We start from the raw sequence: 25089 nt of genomic DNA on the forward strand, positions 1-25089 counted from the left end.
AAGTATGCGGACTTCTGCCTATACTGCTGCATTGTGGACCAGCTGCAACTTCTGAACACTCTTCAAGGGCTGCCCCATGTAAAGCACATCACAATAGTCCAATTGGGAGATAACTCTGCATCTTTAGAATTCCTTCATAGTGCATCAGTGAGGCACTGTCGCTTCCTCACACTCCAATTGCCATGTCACAAGTTGGCTGGACTGTTCTCTAGCATTGTGTCCACCAGCTGGGAAACTATGCTGTTTGCTGGAGACATCAAGATAGCTAAACAATCTACCTACCTACCTACCTACCTACCTACCTACCTATCTACCTATCTATCTATCTATCTATCTATCTATCTATCTATCTATCTATCTATCTATCTATCTATCTATCTATCTGACTTCTATGTCGCCCAATCCCAAAGGACTCCTGTCCAGTTGTTCATATCCTCCACTGCCCATTCAGTTATCTGGTTAATACAGAATAATAGAGTTGAAAGGGACCTTGTAGATCATCTAGTCCAACCTCCCCACCCAAGCAGAAGACCCTACACCATTTCTAGCAGCCCAGTCTCTTCTTGAAAGCTTCCAGTGATGAAGCTCCCACAACTTCTGAAATGAAAGATGTTCCATTGGTTGATTGTTCTCACTGTCAAAAAAAGTTCTTATTTTCAGGTTGAATCTCTCCTTGTTCAATTTCCATCCATTATTCCCTTGTCTGGCCTTCAGGTACTCTGGAAATTAGCTTGACCCTTTCCTCTCTGTGGCAGCCCCTCAAATATTGGAACACTGCTATCCTGTCTCGCCTGGTCCTGTTCTTCCCTAGACCAGCCATGCCCAGTTCGCGGAAATCCCAAACCAGAGGTTGCTTCTCCCCCTTTCTTAGCCCCATAACTCAATTCCTATCTTTGTTCTAAAAAATGGCCCAGAGTCTCAGATAAAATGGAAGGGTTGGAGAAAACCTATCTCTGTACCTGACCTAGAGCATGAATTCCGTACTTGTGAAGATGTAGCAATCTCAGATGAGTAAATGGGTATCTCGTGTCTGGGAGGAAAGCCTGACAGTTTGGAATAATATAAATACAAGCTGACTTCACAACAATCTCGTTTAAGCCATTTACCAGCATCAGCATTCTGGCTTTCTTTTCATCCTAGATCCCACCAAAAAGCAGGCTATGTGAAATTCAAACCATTGTGCACACTAAACCAAAATAGCATGGATGGGAAATGCTGAGCAAAATTGATTAGCTGCCAGATTGGGGTACGTTTCTAAAAACAATTTGCCCTAAATACTTGGCTTAATGTTTATTTTATAACAGACTCTTTTGGTGTCATTCTGGACAAATACCAATGTTACAAAATGTGGGGCTTACCCTGTCTTCTGACCCTCCCCTGCACCCATATCGCCATAGTATCCTTTCCTGCAGACCCACTTCTCTGTATACTATAGGGCAGAAGACCTTTCCTTCATAACTGGCACATAAAATTTTCCACAGTACCTAAGAAGGATGTTGTCAACTACTCCATAATGTTGTGAGAGATTTATATCTAAAAACATGGCTTGCAAACATAGATTGTCTGGTTAAAACAGCCTTTAGAAACCCCAATACAGATATCACAGAATTCCTGTTTCTCTTGAGCTGCTCTTCATAAGCCATATTAAAGAAGAAAATCTCTGCTGCTTGCAAAAGCACCTGGTAAACAGACCAATTTCAGGATTCAGCCTCTTTGATAGTACGTACAATTTGTTATAATGGAGAAAATGATTCCAAAATTAAATAGATTGGATTACAATTCCCACAATTACTAGACTCCGGTCATAATGCATGGATATCCGAGTCTAACCCACCTAAGGTTTTGTGACAGTTTTGTCCCTCTTAGGTTTGGACTGAAGACAATACAGTGATACCTTGTCTTACAAACTTAATTGGTTCCGGGACGAGGTTCTTAAGGTGAAAAGTTTGTAAGATGAAACAATGTTTCCCATAGGAATCAATGAAAAAGTGATTAATGCGTGCAAGCCCAAAATTCACCCCTTTTGCCAGCCAAAGCCCCCGTTTTTGCACTGCTGAGATTCCCCTGAGGCTCCCCTCCATGGGAAACCTCACCTCCAGATTTCTGTGTTTTTTCGATGCTGCAGGGGAATCCCAGCAGGAGAATCCCAGCATCGCAAAAACGAGCACTTCGCTGGCAATGGAAGTCTGGAGGTGGGGTTTCCCAGCAAAGGGAGCATCAGTGAAATCGCAGCATCGCAAAAACACCGAAGTCCTCGAAACCCCACCTCCAGACCTCTGTGTTTTTGCGATGCTGCAATTTCACTGAGGCTCCCCTTGCTGAGAAACCCCACCTCTGGACTTCCGTTGCCAGCGAAGCGCCCGTTTTTGCACTGCTGGGATTCCCCTACAGCATCACAAAAACACAGAAGTCCGGAGGTGGGGTTTCCCATGGACAGGAGCCTCAGGGGAATCCCAGCAGTGCAAAAACGGGTGCTTTGCTGGCAGCAGAAGTCCAGAGGTGGGGCATCCCAGCGGCGGCGGTGGGTTTGTAAGGTGAAAATAGTTTGTAAGAAGAGGCAAAAAAATCTTAAACCCCGGGTTTGTATCTCGAAAAGTTTGTATGATGAGGCGTTTGTAAGATGAGGTATCACTGTATATGAATCTTGTCAAGTGTTTTAAAAGTTGTACTGCGGAGGTACAAAGGACTTGTCCAAGATAAAAGTTACACTTTCTTATACCCACATGTGTTTTACTCATTAGTTCAACCCATTCTTCTTAAGCCCTCTTATCCAAACTTAAATCTGATAATTTTAATTTATTCACTGAAAACCAGGAGCAATAAAAGGAAGGGAATGGGAAGCTGGCCAAAGCAACCCCCCCCAAAAAAACACCCTCAATTGTACAGTCATGAAATAAGGCAGGACTGAAGAGCCATTATGTAGCATCTTTGGGTTAACTATCCATGTCTACAAGAATGTGGAATGCCCTCTGTAGACATGATAAGATTAAATCTACATGCCTCATCACAGGTAACTCACCCCTTTGATTAGTTTAAGGAAATAATTATTTAGGCTTCTGTTGACCTTAGGTAATTGAAATTCTTCTGTTTGTCTAAGGCAAAAACTAATTAGATGCTCTGACAGGATTATTTATTTATTTATTTATTATTTAGATTTGTATGCCGCCCCTCTCCGCGGACTCGGTTGTTTGCTCTATGTAACAAATTAATTATTCCCATTGTAACTAGGTTAAGTGAAGAGTTAATGTTTTATACTTGTATACACAGGCATTTTGATATAAAAAATAAACTACAAGTCCAAAAAGGTCAGAGAGCTTCTCAATACGGGACATCTCTGCTTATCCCAGAGAGATATTTCCAACCTGGACAAAGCATGGTTATAGAAACCATATCTCTGTGTTAGTGATTTCTACAAGCATCAATCATACTCTGTAATCTATTTTTTTGTCCTACAGAAAGCAATAGAAAAACTTGATCGACAGCAAAGGCATCAGAAAAAAATAATGCTTTGGAGTAGAAATACCTGACTGGCTCTTAGTCCTTAGCTCTAGACTGAGAGTTTCAGCAATATCAGAAATAGTATCTTGAACCAAAAAGAAAAGGTGGTATTATAGGTGAGGCCCCTGTATATCTCTTTCCTCAGAGGTCAGATAAGATGCCTCCATGGTACAATAATGAGCAACTTTTTAGGACAGGGCATGGGCTAGAAGGGTGAAATCGGTGGATAAGTATGCCATGTTTTTCTCCTATCTAGTCCTGCCAGGAAGTACAGATACAGTAGTTACGACCACAATTACACCCCAACATTTCTGTTGCTAAGTGAAACATTTACTAAGTGAGTTTTGTCCCATTTTACGATCTGCCTTGCTGCAGTCATTAAGTGAATCACTGGAGTTGTTAAATTAGTCACATGGTTGATAAGTGAATCTGGCTTCCCCACTGGCTAAGCTTGTCAGAATGGGGGAGCCACCACTGGCTAGGCATGTTGCAAAATGGAGGATCGCATACCCATTGGACATTGCAACCATAATAAATATGAGCCAGTGGGCAAGCATTTGAATTTTGATCACATGACCATGGGGCATTTATGACCATTGCAATGGTCATAAATGCGGAAAAAAGTCATTGGTTACTTTTTTTCAGAGCCATCGTAACTTTGAATGGTCACTAAACTAATAGTTGTAAGCTGAGGATTACCTGTATAGATATTGAGCAATATTGGCTGCAGCTCAGGGGGGAAATGCTCTCAGTTCACTCATGGGTGTCGGTCGTTAGAGAGCTGGTTGAGAAGGGAGCATGAGGCTCCGCCCACTCACCCGGAAGCTGCCATTTGGGTTCTTTTACCCTCTGTGCATGAGTAAAGCGTTCTGTGCATGCGTAGAGGATAAAAGAACACAAATGGTGGCATCCGGGCAAGCTAGTGGAACTTCACACTCCTTCACATGTCATTTGGCGGGCCCCAGGGGAAGAGCCTTCTCTGTGGCGGCCCCAGCCCTCTGGAATCAACTCCCCCCGGAGATTAGAACTGCCCCCACACTCCTTGTCTTTCGTAAATTACTCAAGACCCATCTATACCGCCAGGCATGGAGGAGTTGAGACACCTTTCCTCCAAGCTTTTTTATATTTATGTTTGAGTATGTATATGTTGTTTGCTGTTTTAAATATGATAGGGTTTTATGTGCTTTTTAATATTAAATTTGTTTTCGCTGGAATATTGTTTTTATTATTGTTGTGACACGGCCCGAGTCTTCGGAGAGGGGCGGCATACAAATCTAATAAATTGAATTGAATTGAATTTCATGACTGGCTCTCCGATGGTGGCATCCGGGCGAGTGGGTGGAGCCTCATGCTCCCTTCGCGATCAGCTCTCCGATGACCGACACCCATGTGCGAAATGGGAGCATTTCACCCCTGCTGCAGCTGGTGAGAAGATATTTCAGTAATATACGGAATGGCTACGGATCTCCCCCATCTCTGATTCAAATCCTTTGCTGTCTCACATACAACTAATTCAAATTCTTTCCAGGACCTACTGAATAGCCACACGCCACTCCTGGGAATTAGAAGGAGGGCCAATTTACATTCAATCAAGTCATGCATCTGCTCTCACCAGGTGATGATTGGTCGCTGCTCAAGACCAACGTGGCAGGAGTTGGACGACGCCTTCGGATCTGCAGGCAAAGAGAGATTAATTACAGTAACTGCTTGTAAGGAACTTACTCCAAATGTCCAAAAAAAGCCGCAGGCAGGAGAGACGGACTGTTATTTGTCAGCAATTCTAAAGACATAGAAACATAGAAGTCTGACGGCAGAAAAAGACCATATGATCCATCTAGTCTGCCCTTATACTATTTTCTGTATTTTATCATAGGATGGATATATGTTTATCCCAGGCATGTTTAAATTCAGTTATTGTGGATTTATCAACCACGTCTGCTGGAAGTTTGTTCCAAGGATCTACTACTCTTTCAGTAAAATAATATTTTCTCATGTTGCTTTTGATCTTTCCCCCAACTAACTTCAGACTGTGTCCCCTTGTTCTTGTGTTCACTTTCCTATTAAAAACACTTCCCTCCTGGACCTTATTTAACCCTTTAACATATTTAAATGTTTCAATCATGTCCCCTCTTTTCTTTCTGTCCTCCAGACTATACAGATTGAGTTCATTAAGTCTTTCCTGATATGTTTTATGCTTAAGACCTTCCACCATTCTTGTAGCCCGTCTTTGGACCCGTTCAATTTTGTCAATATCTTTTTGTAGGTGAGGTCTCCAGAACTGAACACAGTATTGCAAATGTGGTCTCACCAGTGCTCTATATAGCGGGATCATAATCTCCCTCTTCCTGCTTTCTTTATGGTAAATGGCATGCTAGAGATGGGCAACACTACCAATGTTTTTGTACAGATGTTTTTTAGACGTCGTTCTCACAAGACACCCTCAATGATAAAAGTATTATGAGAACGGAATTATGCATTCTGGATATCTGATTGAAATGCTATTTCATTATTCCTGCCCATAAAGGCAATAGGGATGGGAAATAGACATCAAAGACATTTGGGCACCTGTATTCCCCACCCATTATGCTGGTGATTTTCTTTTCCAATTATTTGACAATGGAGTTTAAAAAAAAACCCTTGATAGAGCTATCATCACCATGGATGATCACAAACAGCATGAATAGAATTAACAGAATCATTTTGAGCAAACCAGATTGAACAAAACAATCCTTTCTCACAAAGGTGAGCTTTAATCCTCGGCAACATGACATTAGCCCTTTGAGATAGTCCAGACAGGAAAGCAAATTATGAGTATTAATACTACTTTTATTGTAAAGTTACAGTAACAGTAACCTGAAAGTCTGAAAGCACTTTATCTTTTAAACTCGAAGGGAGGGTTGCTTCTGAGAGGTTTTATCTATCCATCTATCTATCTATCTATCTATCTATCTATCTATCTATCTATCTATCTATCTATCTATCTATCTATTTGTCAGTCAAACAATTATAGGATGATAATTTGTACATATAAAACATTAGATGTTCCGCCCCAGACGCCTGATGGACCCAGAGGGCTTTCAGACGGCGCTTGGGGTTATACCAGAGGCACTTGTCCACAGTTCGGCAGAGTCTCTTGCGAAAGCCTGGAACGAGGCTGCAGCAGAGGCCCTTGACCGGATTGCGCCTTTGCGACCTCTCCGTGGCGCTAGACCCCGTAGAGCTCCATGGTTCAACGAGGAGCTCCGGGAGTTGAAATGCCAGAAGAGACGTCTAGAGAAGCGATGGAGGAAGAGTAGGTCTGAATCTGATCGAACACTTGTAAGAGCTTTTATTAAGACTTACAAAGTGGCGCTCAAGGTGGCAAGATGCGCGTACCATGCCGCCTTGATTGCATCAGCGGAATCCCGCCCGGCCGCTCTGTTTAGGGTGACCCGCTCCCTTCTTAATCAGGGGGGAGTTGGGGAGCCCTTGCAGAGTAGTGCTGAGGACTTTAACTCGTTTTTCGCTGATAAAGTCGCTCGGATTCGGGCCGACCTCGACTCCAATTGTATAGCAGAGTCGACTGACAACGAGTCAGTCGAGGTGACTGGGGCACGTACTTGTCCACCTGTCTGGGAAGAGTTTGATCTGGTGACACCTGATGAAGTGGACAAGGCCATTGGAGCTGTGAGTTCCGCCACCTGTTTACTGGATCCGTGTCCCTCCTGGTTGGTCTCGGCCAGTAGGGAGGTGACACGGAGCTGGGCCCAGGAGATTACCAACGCTTCCTTGGGGAGGGGAGTTTTTCCATCACTCTATAAAGAAGCGCTTGTGCGCCCCCTCCTCAAGAAGCCCTCCCTGGACCCAGCTGTGCTTAATAACTACCGTCCAGTCTCCAACCTTCCCTTTATGGGGAAGGTTGTTGAGAAGGTGGTGGCACTCCAGCTCCAGCGGTCCTTGGAAGAAGCCGATTATCTAGGTCCCCAGCAGTCGGGTTTCAGGCCCGGTTACAGCACGGAAACCGCTTTGGTCGCGTTGATGGATGATCTCTGGCGGGCCCGGGACAGGGGTTTATCCTCTGTCCTGGTGCTCCTTGACCTCTCAGCGGCTTTCGATACCATCGACCATGGTATCCTTCTGCGCCGGCTGGAGGGGTTGGGAGTGGGAGGCACTGTTCTTCAGTGGTTCTCCTCCTACCTCTCTGGCCGGTTGCAGTCGGTGTTAGTGGGGGGACAGAGGTCGACTCCTAGGTCTCTCCCTTGTGGGGTGCCTCAGGGGTCGGTCCTCTCCCCCCTGCTATTTAACATCTACATGAAACCGCTGGGTGAGATCATCCAAGGACATGGGGTGAGGTATCATCAATATGCCGATGATACCCAGCTTTACATCTCCACCCCATGCCCAGTCAACGAAGCGGTGGAAGTGATGTGCCGGTGCCTGGAGGCTGTTGGGGCCTGGATGGGTGTCAACAGACTCAAACTCAACCCGGATAAGACGGAGTGGCTGTGGGTTTTGCCTCCCAAGGACAACTCCATCTGTCCGTCCATTACCCTGGGGGGGGAATTATTGACCCCCTCAGAGAGGGTCCGCAACTTGGGCGTCCTCCTCGATCCACAGCTCACATTAGAACAACATCTCGCAGCTGTGGCGAGGGGGACGTTTGCCCAGGTTCGCCTGGTGCACCAGTTGCGGCCCTATCTGGACCGGGACTCACTGCTCACAGTCACTCATGCCCTCATCACCTCGAGGTTCGACTACTGTAATGCTCTCTACATGGGGCTACCTTTGAAAAGTGTTCGGAAACTCCAGATCGTGCAGAATGCAGCTGCGAGAGCAGTCATGGGCTTACCCAGGTATGCCCATGTTTCACCATCACTCCGCAGTCTGCACTGGCTGCCGATCAGTTTCCGGTCACAATTCAAAGTGTTGGTTATGACCTTTAAAGCCCTTCATGGCACTGGACCAGAATATCTCCGAGACCGTCTCCTGCCGCACGAATCCCAGCGACCAATTAGGTCCCACAGAGTGGGCCTTCTCCGGGTCCCGTCAACTAAGCAATGTCAGTTGGCGGGCCCCAGGGGAAGAGCCTTCTCTGTGGCGGCACCGGCCCTCTGGAACCAACTCCCCCCGGAGATTAGAACTGCCCCTACTCTTCCTGCCTTCCGCAAACTTCTTAAAACCCACCTTTGCCGTCAGGCATGGGGGAATTGAAACATCCCCCCCCCCCCCTGGGCACGTTGAATTTATATATGGTATGCTTGTGTGTGAGTCTGTTAGTTTGTGGGTTTTTTTTAAATCTTTAAAATTTTAAATTGTTGATTACTTATGATTTGTCTTTTACATGTTGTGAGCCGCCCCGAGTCTTCGGAGAGGGGCGGCATACAAATCCAAGTAATAAATAAATAAATAAATAAATAAATAAATAGATAAGTAATGATAAATAGTAGACAATAGGACAGGGACTGTAGGCACAATGGTGCGCTTATGCACGCCCCTTACAGACCTCTTAGAAAGGAGCAGAGATTCACCCTCATCTCTCTTTGGGAGTCTGATTTTTATTATATAACTATTGCCTAGGCCAAGGGCCTCCAACCATGGCAACTTTAAGTCTGGAGGACCTCAACTCCCAGAATACCCCAGCAGCTGGCTGGGGAATTCTGGGAGTTGAAGTCTACCAAGCTTAAAGTTGCCAAGGCTGGAAGCCTCTTGCCTAGGCTGTGGATTTTCCTCCTTTCTCCCAATTAATTATTTGTGTAGCTCAATACACATCTACAATACATTTACATTTCAACACTTCTTAGATTGCAACTACCTCCTATCTCCAAACAGCCAAGAGATGCTATCCATCTCATATCCCTTAAGGAAGACACCATGTTTGAAGTCTTTCTGCCTCTCACTCAGTTCAGCTACCAGGAGACATATCGGTTGGTGGCTATTGAGATAATACCTCTGAGGGGAGCTACAGGAAAAAGTTCTGGATAGAATGGCTAAGAACTCCCTAGTTAAGCAAATTGGGGGAATCGGGCACTGATCACTATGTTTTCTTCAAAAATAATGAATGTTAAGATATTCATGAACTGGGAGATCCATGTTAACAAGGGTAGCCAATGAATAGGCATAGCAACTAAGTCAGCCAATGGAAGCTATCCACTTTTGAGTCTGTGCAGAGAATTGAAACTGAAAGCTTAAGCTTAAAATGGGCGTGGCTCCAGGTCCACTCTGCTCTCTTGTCCGCTCTGAAATGAAACTAACTATTCTCTGCTGCCTATAACTGAAGAAGAATCTATATTGGTATTGTAAAATTTACTTCATCTATATTCTTGTACATAAAGAAGTTAATGAATCCAGCTGAATCAGTAATCTGTGTGTGCTTCTGATTTTGATTTTTGCAACAAACGTTAATAAAGAATGCTACTTTTTCATAGTTATTTTTTGTCTTGAAGAATTACTGGAAGAAAAGTGCTGCTAAGAATCCCTCTGACTAGTTTTTAACACATCCCAGTTGTGTCAAAGTTTGTCTAGTCTGTGCATGGCTAGGATCCTCTCCAATGTCCTTTAAAGATGGGAGGGGCATATTTTTTGATTCTAACCTAAGATATCAGTAAGTGTGCTTTGCACTTCTTTCCAATTTTAAGTATTTTCAGCTCGATGCTGTTTAAATCCGTAACCGCTGCTTTTAGCTGTAGTTTTAAGTCTCTAGTTTCTAGCCCTTGTGAATCATTTCGGTCTATTATTGGGTGTGTTTGCTATATCAGATATACAACTTTTTTTTTTTTAAAGATAAACACAACAGTACTTCATTCACTTCATTAACATCAATGGCCCTCCATGGAATATATCCACACACACAGAGCCATAATTGAGACGGCAGAAATCCTTTTTGATAGTGGCCCCACTATCTATCGTATTCCCAGGGTGACCTCTTTTATATTTCAAACATCAATGCAGATATTTTGATTTGATCTCTTCTTTTTAATGCGCTGTGGCTGAGGTTGCATTGATGCTTTGCCCCAAATGTACTACTGGACTGAAGTGTTTATTGCTTTATGATGTGACCGGTTTGTTCACCGTGTATATTTTTAGCCTCTGCCGTTTCCATATATTTAGGAAGCTGCCGCACAGGGATTTGGTACAGTCTTACCTGCAACCAAATATCTGGCAGAGGAAGGAAGGGTGTGTGTGTGATGATGAAGTCTTTGCTGCCAAAAAGCCTCACATCTTTTATGGGATGCGTGATCCAGAGGCAGGGATGGAATAGAAATATGGGGCATGCACATGCAATTAATTGATGAAATATTCATAGCTCCAGCCCCCTCCGCCTCCTCTTATTTCCCACATAGCCACATCTATTTTTCATGCAGCTCTCCTCATCTCAGCCAGACTAACTGCAGACCTCATGCCAAAAATATAGTTCATCCTGCTTTCAGTCTTCACCTAGCCCCAATCGTCTTGCTGGGGCTGCTCTGATGGGCTGAAATTAAGGTGAAATCGTTTCCACTTGGGTTTCACCGATGCAGCTTTTGGGTGGAGAATATAAAAGCTTCCATATTCCAATGGAAAAGAGTGCCTAATTTCTCCCATTTTAAAGCTACAGATCCTTAAGCACCTCTAAGTCAGAGGTGGCCATGCAGGCTCAGGGATTCTGGGAGTTGAAGTCCACAAGTCATAAAGGGGCCATAGTTCCCCACCCCTGCTCTAAGCCTTCCCAAACACTAGGCTTCAACTGGTTATGAACGCCTACACAGAGCAATGATCTTGAGTTCTTCCTGAAAACAAAAAAAGGAGTGGCAATTACAGTATATACTACTGGAGTTTTATTATTATTATTATTATTATTATTATTATTATTATTATTATTATGTCAGTACAACACAGCAAACGAGATCACTATGCTGGATTTCGTATTTCATCACCAGTCGGGCGCTTCCCAAGCACCTAGGACTGTGTGATGCAGCGGAGAATTATGTTTGCCGATCCCAGTAAAGCGGCCTTTTGCAATTGACAGATGGAGATTTTGTCCATTCCGATGGTTTTCAAATGTCCGCTGAGATCCTTTGGTACTGCGCCCAGCGTGCCAAGTACCACTTATATTATTATTATTATTATTATTATTATTATTATTATTATTATTAATTAGATTTGTATGCCGCCCCTCTCCGAAGACTCAGAGCGGCTCACAACAACAAAACAGTACAAATCCAATGATTAAAAACAATTAAAAACCCTTAATATAAAAAACAGTCATACATGTCATACAAACCATACATAAAATGGAAACGGCCTAGGGGAATCAATTTCCCCATGCCTGATGGCAGAGGTGGGTTTTAAGGAGTTTGCGAAAGGCAAGGAGGGTGGGGGCAATCCTGATCTCCCAGGGGAGTTGATTCCAGAGGGCCGGGGCCACCACAGAGAAGGCTCTTCCCCTGGTCCCACCAGACGACATTGTTTCGTCGACGGGACCCGGAGAAGGCCAACTCTGTGGGACCTAACCGGTCGCTGGGATTCGTGACCTGCATGTCCTCCAGTTCAAAGGATCCCTCCCTGTTTGGTCATGGAAAACGTGAACAACAGAAGTCATTTTTCTCCCCTCCCTTCGGTGGGTATGGCAGGTTCTCCTTCCTATTGGCAAAAAGTAGCTATCTGGCACTGGAAAGGTAGCAGAAGAATAAAATGGCATCCAACAGAAGGGAAGATCCTTGCCAGTGCAGCTTTTCCATTAAGGAAGGATTTCCAACTGGCAGAAGGTGCTTATTGCCATATTGTTTTGGGAGGGGGAGAGCCTCCCCCCCCACTTAGAGGCTCAGCACATATAGCACAACCTCTGTTGTGTAATGACGATTTGACAGATTTTGCTTTGGCAGCCGCCACTTTTGGAGGGATCCCCAGTCGTCAGCTGTTATCCTCATTATTAACAGGCAGCGGGGGATGCTTCCAGCTAGATGATGCTAGCCACTGGAGTCCCTTGGCACAGAGGAGAGCAAGTGCTCCTATTCAGAAGAGCCACCAAAAGCCTCCTGAACACTGAGCTTGCTCCCATGCAGGGACCTCGTTGGGCTGTACCCTGGAAAGCCACAGTTAAAAATGCAGATGTTAATTAAAGATACAGCAAAGAAGAAATACTCTTCTGCCATACCCTATTCTATGGGTATCAAACTCAAGTTCATAGAGTGCGGATGCCGCAAAGTCCCTGTGGGGAACAGGGTCTTCAGAGGGACTCAGGGCAACCCAGACACGTGGGGTCACTCATGAATTCGAATCCTAGAAAGAAAACTTGGACACATTTCTCTCCGGGGGAAATGACACAGTTTTGGGCCATGCACTTCCTTTTATTGGGGGGAATATGCAAATTGGGTAAGGTTATACGTATATGTCAAGTGGTATACAAACATCCAATAACATAACTCTAAGATATGACACAACTTCCGAGTTCTTCCTATCTACATATGGCACGTAACTAGCTTCTACTGAGCAAATGTCTCTTATGGCCAATTTCCTGGGCCCCTTTGTTGTGAATATGGTTATCTCCTGTTTACCACAAAGCAAGGTCTTATATTGCTGCTTTCGTCTGTTTACTCCAGGAAATGTAAATATGCATCCTTTTATCACACACATTCTTGTTATTCAAGGGAGGCTGCCATGAACCACTTTATGGCCAGTCACTTCCTCAAGCAGAGTTCACCAGAAATGCAGACTTGTCCTTAAGTGGTTTTTCCGTTCAGTCCTATTCTGGCTAATGGAATAAAAGTGTATAAGACAGTTATGTTAGAAGTCCAGATATTAAATCCTATCCTAACATGATATGGCAGCCACAATTGAGGGCCGCATCTGGGTTGTGTTTGACTTCGGGGGGGGGGGGGACCATGGCTGGGAAGGGTGTGGCCAGGGTGGTTGTGACCAGCTCAATGTCACTCATCGAGGCTCTGTTTTGGGCTGCGACAGACTCTAATAGAGAAAATGGAGCACGCAGCCTGCCCAGGCCCCATTTTAAGCCAAAATAGCCTCCTTGGGCTCCATTTGTGCTGGAAGAGAGCTGCCAGACACCATCACAGCTGAAAATGGAGCCGGTGTGGGTCATGCCCAGCCTGTTCTAGTTCCATTTTTGCTGGCAGAGGGCTGCAGCAGGCTGTTGTGGCTGAAAACAGAGCCTGGGAGAGCCATGCATGGATCTCTCAAGCTCCGTTTTCACTGGCAGCGGCACCGCAGGCTGGTCCTTTGTTGTTTCCAGGGTGGCTCCGAGGGCTAGATCTAGGCCCTATTCAGAATTCAGAGAGAGAGAGTCCAGGTGATCAAATGTCTCACATTTCTGCAATAGAGAGATCGGAGAGCTCTCCCTACTTTGGAGGGTTGCTGTCATAACAATACAGAGGATCTTTTATTTGTTTATTTGTTTGTTTGTTTATTTGTTTGTTTGTTTATTTGTTTGTTTATTTATTTGTTATTTGATTATTTGTTTGTTCATTCATTTAATTTTGTTTGTTTATTTTGTCAAGTATGTATTGGTGGTATACAAAAATATAATAATATTTACATACATGATACTAGTTTTAAAAAAGAAACATTAGGGCAGGGGATGGAAGGCACTCTGGTGCACTTATGCACTCCCCTTACTGACCTCTTAGGAATCAGGAGAGGTCAACAGTGGATAGTCGAAGGGTAACGTTTTGGGGGTTAGGTGATGATACTACAGTGTCAGGTAGGGAGTTCCATGCATGAACTACTCGGTTACTGGCGTCCTATTTCCTGCAGTCGGGTTTAGTTTAAGTTTGTATCTGTTGTGTTCTCGTGTGTTGCTGTGGTTGAAGCTGAAGTAGTCATTGACAGGAAGGGCATTATGGTAGATGATTTTAAGGGCTATGCTTAGGTTGTGTTTAAGGCGATGTAGTTCTAAGCTTTCTAAACCTAGGTTTGTAAGTCTAGTTGCGTAGGGGATTATGTTGCGCATGTAGGAGTGGAGGGTTCTTCTGGTAAAGTATCTCTGGACATTTTCTAGAGTTTTGCATTTAATCTACTTCTATGTATCATTTTGAGGTGTGGGGCACCATAAGGGAGAATGATAAAAAATGCACTCAGGGACTTTGAGACCTCTTGTTCCAGTCCTGGGCACCCCGCTGAAAAAGATTCCCCCAAATGATCAGGACATTTTTTGAATAGTGAATGGCTGAGTTGTAAGGAGATTGCTAGGAGAGAGAAATATTTTTAAAATGAGAGCTGGCTTTGCTCTACTTATATTAATTCTGATTCAAGCTATTCTCTTTAAACTTTTGCTTTTAATAATAATGATGATGATGATGATGATGATTTATTAGATTTGTATGTCGCCCCTCTCCGAGGACTCGGAGAGGCACACAACAATACACCATGTACAAATATAATGTTATAAAACAATTTAAAACCCTTGTCATAAAAAGAAAACAATCATACAACCTAACAGACCACAGATAAATCCATAATAGCTTTTGGTATATCAGTTTCCGCATGCCGGGCAACATAGGTGGGTCTTCACGAGCTTTTGAAAGGCAAGGAAGGTGGGGGCAGTCCTAATCCCTGAGGGGAATTGATTCCAGAGGGCTGGGGCCGCCACAGAGAAGGTTCTTCCCCTGGTTCCCGCCAGACAGCATTGTTTAGTCGACGGGACCTGAAGCAGGCCAACTCTGTGGGACCTAATCGGTCACTGGGATTCGTGCGGCAGAAGACGGTCCCGAAGGTATTTTAGTGACTACACAGTACCAACCAAGCTTAGTGAGAAGCAGCCCTGAACAACCAAAAGCTCTATCATTTTATTATTAAGCCTGTAAGCAGACTGATCAATCAAGCTAAAGTTTTGCCAGTCCATTACATTGAAAAAGGGGAAACTTCTTCAAATTAATTGGGAAAAATTATAAATTCCTAATAAGATACAAAATGGAAGGGGAGATAGTGAAAGAACCAATGATTAGATGGGGAAAAAAATCTCAGACATTGGATAAAATTAGATAAATGGGAGAAAATTTGGATAACAAACTGGCAAAGGACAAAGTTTGTGGCGTTCAAGGAAAACCAATACAAAATGTTTTATAGATGGCACTTGCCACCACTAAGAATTGCAAAGATGTTTGCAAACTTGTCATCAATTGGTTGGAATGTAAAAAAGAAGTACTGTAGATACTTTTTATAATCTTTGGTGGACTTGTACAAAGGCAAAAAACCCCCATTGGAATAAGATAGGTAATTGGTTAAAAGAAATAATAAAAGGGAACATTGATAGAAAATCTGAATTATTTTTGCTAAGTACAACCGATAAAGGATACAAAAAAGAAATACAATACCTCATTATACATATTCTCACAGCAGCAAGAACTATGTATGCACAATTCTGGAAAAATATTGAAATACCCAAAGATGAAGACATAATTAGAAAGATAATGGATTGTTCTGAAATGGATAAGCCAACCAGGGAATTAAAAGAAAAAGAGGAAACCAATTATTATAAAGTATGGAACAAATTTTATGACTGGTTGCTAGAGAGAAGGAACAAATAAAAGATGATGTGGAACTGCTAACCCCAAGTGATTAAGTATTATTTATAAATAGAAATAATTAAAATATTATGTACATAAGTTAAACTTTGATCATATCCAACAAAAGCTTACAATATATAGGGGGGCATAATAGCCCCAATAGTCTGTTTTATGTCTTTAATGTTGAGTCTATGGAGAGGGGCGGCATAAAAATCCAATAAATAAAATAAAAATAAAAATTGTTGTGTGTTTAATGAAAACTTAAAAAAAAGAAAAAGAAAAAAGGGGCACCTTTAATTGTTATTGTAAGCTTATTGTAAGTTTTAATCATCCTCCCTGAACTAATTGAAAATCAAGGTACCATTATGTGACTGTCACCTAAAGTAAATAGCATGATCTTGAAAACCTCAGAGCTGGTGTCCTCCAAAGATCTAGAGTTACCTGAAACTCTGTACATTATTCTATCATAGTGATATGCTTCCTGGAGGTCCCATAAGATCCTATAGCTGGTATTTTTACAAAAATATACACATTAATCAGAATTGCTAAGGGCTGATTAAAAATAATAAATAGATGAGGCATATATTTTTTACAAGTATTCACGTAATTGAACGGTTTTATTAATTGCATGCACTTCTTTGAAAATTCAATGCTTTGTAAAACGTGAGATGAACGATAAAGAGATAAATGAAAAGAGAGAGAGAATTAAATCAAGAGCGGGCTCTTAAAACATCAAGTACAAGAAACTAGATGATTGCAGGGGTGAAGGGTTATTGCTAGCAGTTTGTAAGGGAAAGACAAGAGAGTAATTTAATGGGTTAATTGTTATTACAGTAAACACTCTCCATCTCTCAGCCATGTGCAGTTCAGAGGTTGATAGGCATGCCTCCTGCAGTACCAAATGTCCAAGTAGATTCATATGAGCAGAGAAAAGCAATTAGATATCTTGGAATGGTTGTGAGCTATTTTAGTGCCTTGCTAAGCAGCAACCAGCATTTTCCACCAGCATTTGAAACCTAGTAGCTAGTGAAGGAGTTACAAAAAAAGAGAAGTCACCTGTTTGATTAACTAGTGCCAATCGTAACATGAGCTGCTGAATCTTTCAAAGCCAGTTAGGGTTAGGGTTAGGGTTAAAAAAGAAAGAAAGAAAAAGATTGCAATAACCTAGCATGTAATAATCAAATGTCTGAACACCCAAGTTCAGAATGAATGAAAAATCAGCAGCCATAAGTCAGCCTGGTAGAATATATCAGAAGGAGCGCAGGCATGGGTCAAAGGAAAATGGGTGTAGCAAGCAGAAAAAAGTTTAGCTTTTCTTTACTTATTCATGCAATAGTTGTCTCTCTTTCCCCATCCACCTCTCCTAACCTATCATTGCTATTAACATTGCTTAGCTTCATTGTAACCTATTTAAAAATCAGCAATAGCTGAATTGCAGATGCTGCACGAACATTCTAGGGCCATGAACTAAAAGATTTTCAAAGGCTGCGTGTAGCATGCAATAGTCAAACTAGCAATTTTGTTGTACTTTTGAGGTCTAATGGTTGCTTATGATAGAACTCGAGACATTAATGGTCCGTAAGAATTATTATCATTAATTTTGTTTAAATGAAAACAGGTAGAACCTATCTTTCTCAGGGCTAACTGAATTTGTACAAAATCTCTCCCAATCTCCATGAAACCTGACTCTCTAAGAGCATGCCCTAAAGCAGTGATGGTGAACCGGTGGCACGGGTGCCACAGGTGGCATGCGGAGCCATATCTGCTGGTACACAAGCCGTTGCCCTAGCTCAGCTCCAACATGCATGTGTGTGCTGGCCAGCTGATTTCTGGCTCACACAGAGGCTCTGGGAGGACATTTTTGACTTCCAAAGAGCCTCTGGGGAGATGGGGGAAGGCGTTTTTACCCTCCCCTGGCTCTAGGGAAGCCTTTGGAGCCTGGGGAGGGCGAAACAGAAGCCTACTGGGCCCACCAGAAGTTGGGGAACAGGCCGTTTCCAGCCTCCAGAGGGCCTCCGGGGTGCAGGAGAAGCTGATTTTGCCCTCCCCAGGCACTGAATTATGGGTGTGGGCACTCGCGCATGTGCGATAGTGCATGTGCGCTCTTTTGACACTCAAGGAAAAAAAGGTTTGCCATCCATGCCCTAAAGCATGGGTGTCAAACTCGCTGGGTAATGTTCCCATCACATGATATTTTGTGAAGTTTTTCCCATTTGCAGAGCTGGGGTAGGTCTGGCCGGCACATGAGACATCTGGTCTAAGGGCCACCAGTTTGACACCCCTGTGCCTAAAGTGTGAAATAAGTGTTCACTTGCAGATGATGGGGACCAAGCTTCCTCCATACAAGTCCTAAAGTTATTAGCAAGTTAAGATTGGGAGGCTACACACAGAGTTTAGCTTCTGAAGTTGTCTCCAACCCCACCATCATTAGTAATCCATAGGCAGGCACCTGTACTTTTATCTATGTAACTGAATAACATATTGTGTTTATGTTTTTCTTTGAATACGTGTGTACATATATATGTGGACTGGGAAGCACAAGGTGGTTTACATATGTTCTGCTCAGGGACACATGAGCAGCAGGAGGGAATTTGGAAGGAGCTTTGAATAAATTAGAATTTATTTGAATTTATTTATTTATAGGTAGCAGTCAGCTACCCATCTGCCTTTTCCATTGGGATGCAACGGGGGATTTTTTTTTTTTTTTGCTCAGCAGATCCTGGGCAGACCTGGTCCATTTTTGAATCTGATTTTTCTTTTTCCTTGTTCTTTTGCCACACCAACTTTGTGCCTGTTCTGTTCAATTTTCAGAGAATTAATATAGTGACGGATATAAAAAGAGAGCCCCGGGCCTCTTTACATAATCTCTTAGCCACTTTCTGTTGGGTCGGAAAGAATAAAGTGTATGCACTGGAGAATTGTATGTCCTTTGGAGAATATATGGATTGGACTAACTAACTAACTAACTAACTAACTAACTAACTAACTAACTAAATAAATAAATAAATAAATAAATAAATAAATAAATAAATAAATAAATATTACAAAACGGGAAATGGAATTTGAGATGCGGCATGGACCCAAGCCAACAAAATATCACTGGCTGGGTTCCCAGATTAGAATAAACCATAGGATGGATTCACACAATATACTTAAGCAGGTTAGTGAATTTATCCAGTGGGATAAAGGCTGATTACATAATGCATTGACCCATATTTTAACTAGATGACCTGGGTTCACAAAACAATAATCACCATTAAACTGCCAAAAAGAGAAAGAAATTACAAGCAAGCAAACAAAACTTTACCAAAACTAATCATAGAAACATAGAAGACTGACGGAAGAAATCAGACTTGGAATGGAGTGCAAATGCAGATGCTATCTTTGTATTTGACCTGGTGCAGTATCTTGGGTGATGTCAGCTTTAAGATGGTTTGTCTAATTTGGACTTTGGACTGGCGTGAATCTAGCCACGACTGCTTGCCAACTGTGGCAGATAGTTCAGTCCTTTAGTGGGAACCCAGCCCACACCAAAGCTACTGTGGCATTAAAATTAAGTGACGATATCATTGGATACAAATTAACAATGCATGCCATTTGTGCAAAGACATCCCAACAAATGTGAGATCAATTGCCCCCCGCCAGCTATTACCTCTTCTAGCCAATTATAGTTTATACAATGTTTCCAACCCAATCACTACATAAGTCAGTCTTGCGTCTGAAATTTTAAAGGACTGAGCCATTGTGGACAGCCAATACATGTTCATCTGGATGTCCCCAAGTCCACAGTCTCTCTCAATGCTGGCTCTGAACGATGTAGTTTTGGAGGAAGGCAAAGGTTGCTTCCTCCCGAGTCCTTTGCAGCAGGATGAAACAGGAGCTCAGGTTGCTGAAGATCCTCCAGCATCCCCCTGTTGGCTCCAGGCTGCACTTGATACGATCAGAGAGTTAAATACACTGAAGTGCTTAATGTCTACAGTGTACACACCCGTTCTTTCTTTCTGTGTAGAGAGCAGCATGGAGTTAAGTGCTGTTAAGCATTAAATGATTAATTAATTATGCCCTCCCTCACCCCTCCTCCCTCTCACCCCCCCCTCTCATACGCTTTGGAGATGAAGTGTACTATGTTAGAGCTATTAATAATGCCTCTGCATTCAGGGAAGCTGGCAAATGGGGGAATCTGGTTCTCCAGCTAATGCAGGAGATTATAAATAAGTGCAGTCATTCCCCGAGTGTCCAAATTTATGGCATGTAATTAGCCCATATGTTTTGTCAAGAATCAATATTTCAGCTCAAAAGTCCAGATTTTCTTTCCTTTTCTTTTTAAAAAGTGAATGAACAGCTGCACGAGGTATTATTAGTAGCATGGGGAGGGGAAGTAGGATGAGACCGATCAAGTGTTGGGTGAACCTCACCTCTCCATGATCATTAATGGGGACACCTAGTTAGGTTTTTGAAAAAAATGGGGAATCGCAACCTCCAACAGCAGAAGAGCTGTTCCCCACTGATAACTGGTACTTTCCCACTCCCGTGAGTGATTAGAAATCTTATCTCTGTGTCTCTCTCAAGAAATGGCACATGAACTATTAATTTGAACTCAGAACTAGGCTTAATACATCTCTTTTATTTGAACACTCCTCTACCAGCAACAGATCAATTGAGGATTCTCTGGCTGAACTGCACAATAATGTTAGACTAAAATGGGTTGGGTTGGGGTTAGTCTCTCTATCGACCCCAGAGGTCCCAAACCTCCCATTTGTGGACTGCCACTGGTCTACAGCATGTCAGCAACTGGGTTGCACAATAAATGAAGCCTCATTCACAAGTTGCAGGCTGCATACAAATCATGCTTCCTCTGAAAACTTTTCTCCATGGAACCTGCCCTGGTGTTCAAAAGGTTGGGGGCTGCTTACATCAACTTACACAAAGGCTGAAATTCTGTTTTGTTTTGTTTTTAGCAGTGTGATGTAATGGTTAAGGCATCAGGCTAAAAACCAGGGGAACTGGTCCAACACATGGCAACTCCAAATCTCAACCAGCAAATGCTCTCTCGTACACATCGGCAAAAAGAATCAGAACTTCAAATGCAAATTTAATAAACAAATTATCACAGATAATCCCCATTCGGTCAAGGACCTCGGAATACTAATAACTAAAGATCTAAGTGCCAAAGCCCACTGCAACAACATCGCTAAGAAGGCCTCAAGAGTTGTTAATCTCATCCTATGTAGCTTCTGCTCTGGAAATCTCACACTACTTACCAGAGCTTACAAAACTTTCGCCAGACCCATCCTAGACTGGGATAAACATATATCCATCCTAAGATAAAATACAGAAAATAGTATAAGGGCAGACTAGATGGACCATGAGGTCTTTTTCTGCCGTCAGACTTCTATGTTTCTATGTTTCTATGACTATAGCTCATTTGTTTGGAACCCATACCGCATCTCAGACATTAACACCCTTGAAAATGTTCAAAGATACTTCACAAGAAGAGCCCTTCATTCCTCCACTCGAAACAGAATACCCTACGAAATTAGACTTACAATCCTGGGTCTTGAAAGCTTAGAATTACGATGCCTTAAACATGATCTAAGTATTGCCCACAAGTTCGTATGCTGCAATGTCCTGCCTGTCAAAGACTACTTCAGCTTCAACCACAATAACACAAGAGCACACAACAGATTCAAGCTTAATATTAACCGCTCCAAACTTGACTGTAAAAAATATGACTTTAGTAATCGGGTTGTCGAAGCGTGGAACTCATTACCGGACTCTGTAGTATCATCCCCTAACTCCCAACATTTTACCCTTAGACTATCCACGGTTGACCTCTGCAGATTCCTAAGAGGTCAGTAAGGCGTGTACATAAGCGCACTAGAGTGCCTTCCGTCCCCTGTCCTATAGTCTCTCCTACATCTCGTATTTCTTCTCTACTATATCCTCTGTAACCTTCATTGTGTATTATTGTGTATTGGACTAACTAACTAACTAACTAACTAACTAACTAACTAACTAACTAACTAACTAACTAAATAAATAAATAAATAAATAAATAACTGTTGAGTTTGTGCCTGAGACACAAAGCTAGCGGGTGACCTTAGGTTTTTTTTCAGCCCTTGGAAGAAAACAATGGCAATCCACTTCTGAAAAACCTGGTCAAGAAACCTGCAGAAATTGTCCAAGCTGTTTCTGGGAACAGGACACGATTAAATGGAAGAGGGGGAAAAGGTAACAGAGTTTTTACAAATACGACTTCATTCATACTAGTATGAATTAGGGAGGTTCTGCTTGAGGGGTTTGGGTTTTTTGGATGTTTCCTTCATCTTTCAAAGTGTAGATTTGTCCCGTGTCACCTTTATTTATTTTTTATTTATTTGATTTGTCAATCATTTACAAGATAATAGGTATAAGAATAAACATGAGTATGAACACGGGAAACGGGTACATATAAATGAGGACAGTAGGACAGGGACTGTAGGCACGATAGTGCACTTATGCATGCCTCTGACAGATCTCTTAGGAATGGGGTGAGGTCAATAGTAGACAGTTTAAAGGATCTGATCTCTCTCTCTTTCTCAAGGTCAGTTTGCATCTTAGAATCTAAAGTTTTGAAGAAACTCCAATATTTCCTGTTTAGGGTGACTCGTTCCCTCCTTAACTAGGTGGAGGGGTGGTGGAGGGGGTTGATGAACCCTTGCAGGGTAGTGCCGAGGATTTTAACAAGTTTTTCGCTGATAAAATTGCTCAGATTCGGACAGACCTTGACTCCAATTGCAATGCAGTGTCGGATGACAATAAGTCAGTCAAGATGACAGGGGCCGTCCTAGTCCATCTGTTTGGGGGGAGTTGGATCTGGTGGCACCTGATGAAGTGGACAAGGCCATTGGAGCTGTGAGTTCGGCCACCTGTTTGTTGGACTTGTGTCCCTCCTGGCTGGTCTTGGCCAGCAGGGAGCTGACACGGAGCTGGATCCAGGAGATTGTCAATGCTTTTTTGAGGAAGGGTCCTTCCCAGCTCCCTACAAGGAGCCCTTGTGTGCCCTCTCCTCAAGAAGCCTTCTCTGGACCTGGATGTATTTAATAACTATTATCTGGTCTCCAAGCTCCCCTTCATGGCAAAGGTTGTTGAGAAGGTGGTGTTGCTCCAGCGGTCCTTAGATGAAGCTGATTATCTAAGCCCTCAACAGTCAGGATTCAGGCTTGGCTACAGCACAGAAACTGCTTTGGTCATACTGATAGATGATCTGTGGCGGGCGCGGGACAGGGCTTTATCCTCTATCCTGGTGCTCTCAGCAGCTTTCGATACCATTGACCATGGTATCCTTCTGTGCTGACTGGAGGGTTTGGGAGTGGGAGGCACCACGGCGGTTTTCCTCCTACCTCTTCTGTCAGTCGCAGTTGATGTTAGTGGGGGGTCAGAGGTCAGTTTGCATCTTGCACCCCTAGGTTTTTCCCTTGTGGCGTTTCTCAGGGGTCGGTCCTCTCCCCTCTGCTGTTTAATATCTATATGAAACTGCTGGGCGAGATCATCCGAGGACATGGGGTGAGTTGTCATCAGTACGCTGATGACACCCAGTTGTACATCTCCACCCTGTGTCCACTCAGTGAAGCAGTGGAAGTGATATGCCGGTGTGGGCCCCTTGAACTACAGCTGCCAGCAAATACTTCTGGCAAAGCCAATGGGACAATGGGAACTACACAAAACATATCAAGGAAATATTCTGGGGAAGGCAGAGTTATCTGCCACTTTCTGGTTTTAGTAGATGCATCTAAGATGTATGTTTTATCAGTAATTCCTATAAACCTTTAAAAATGGCAAGCACAAAATGATATTGTAAGCTGCCCTGAGTCCCATTGGGAGTGGGCGGCACAGAAGTCAAATAGATAGATAGATAGATAGATAGATAGATAGATAGATAGATAGATAGATAGATAGATAGACAGACAGACAGACAGACAGACAGACAGACAGACAGACAGACAGACAGACAGACAGACAGACAGACAGACAGACAGACAATAAATAAATTAATTAATTAAAAATAAGAAAGAAAGAAAGAAAGAAAGAAAGAAAGAAAGAAAGAAAAGAAAGATAATGGGTAGTGTAGGGAGATGACCAGACAGAGCTTGAAGGTGAGATCAAATGAGTCATCAGTTTGGAATTCTTACACAGTCACAAGAGACCTAAATCCACTCACACCTGGGTGAATTCTGGTGACTCTTATCTAGCCTCAATTTGCCCTAACCATTAGTAGACCAGATTCTTGTCTGAAACATTTAGTCCTTTGAACTAAACTCTTGTTTCTGATTTCTTGAGCCAGACCAGTACCAGATACTAGTGATAATTGTGTGAAACCAAAAATTTTAATAGATTTTTAAATTACATCCTTTTCAACAAGAAATAATATTTTAGAAATGGTTTCATTACATTTATGTTGTTGGAGGGGCAATGAAATTATTGCTTTATTTAAATATATTGTTCCATTTTAATATATTGTTCCATTTTAATAAGAGACAATTACATACATTAACTGAAGTTTAATATTTTCAATTCTGAACAAACAAAATTGACTTAAAGTCCAAAGATTTACTATTCGGCATCAGAAAGACGAACACATGACTCCAACTATTTAGTTGTTTGCAAAATTAATTAATATAGATCAGCAATGGATGAACATAATGAATCATGGTTTAAATTTATGTAAATATACACTGTAGGATTTTGCTTCTTTTTTCAGCTTTGTTACTGTTCTTTTATAATTATGTGCATTCTTTTTCTTTGTATTTAATTAATAAAATAGTCTTTAAAAACATAATTCTGTAAAATGGGAAAATGCTAATTACACAATGGAAAGTCTCAGCAACCTGGAGTGTGATTGTGCTTGACCCTTGGCTTTCTTGCAACACTAATGACATGGTTCAGAATTGTGTTAGGAATACAAAAACACAAGGGTCACAATCTAATGTTTATGAATAATTGAGCAACTAGCCAAATGCAATGACATAATAACCGAAAAATAATCCCTTTTAATAAAACCAATTCTGTTAAAAACGAAACTTTCAAAACTTTGTCTGAGAAAGGGCCTTGGACCAGAGGTGGGTTCCTGCCAGTT

General features: G+C 42.5%; 1 protein-coding gene across 6 annotated transcripts in view; it reads right to left on the minus strand.

The window, feature by feature from the left end:
- Positions 1–25089, minus strand: part of PPP1R1A (protein phosphatase 1 regulatory inhibitor subunit 1A) — a 123577-nt gene that overhangs the window by 49125 nt on the left and 49363 nt on the right. For all 6 annotated transcript variants that reach the window (XR_011558138.1, XR_011558139.1, XM_070741014.1 and 3 more), the window contains exon 2: positions 5111–5171. Coding sequence is in view for 4 of the 6 variants with exons in the window: in XM_070741014.1 (XP_070597115.1) it covers positions 5111–5171 (61 nt within the window). In the remaining 2 variants the exon portion in view is untranslated. The remainder of the gene's footprint in view (positions 1–5110; positions 5172–25089) is intronic.

This window comes from Erythrolamprus reginae, chromosome 2 (genome assembly GCF_031021105.1).
Source record: "Erythrolamprus reginae isolate rEryReg1 chromosome 2, rEryReg1.hap1, whole genome shotgun sequence".
In the NCBI taxonomy this organism is placed as follows: domain Eukaryota; kingdom Metazoa; phylum Chordata; class Lepidosauria; order Squamata; family Dipsadidae; genus Erythrolamprus; species Erythrolamprus reginae.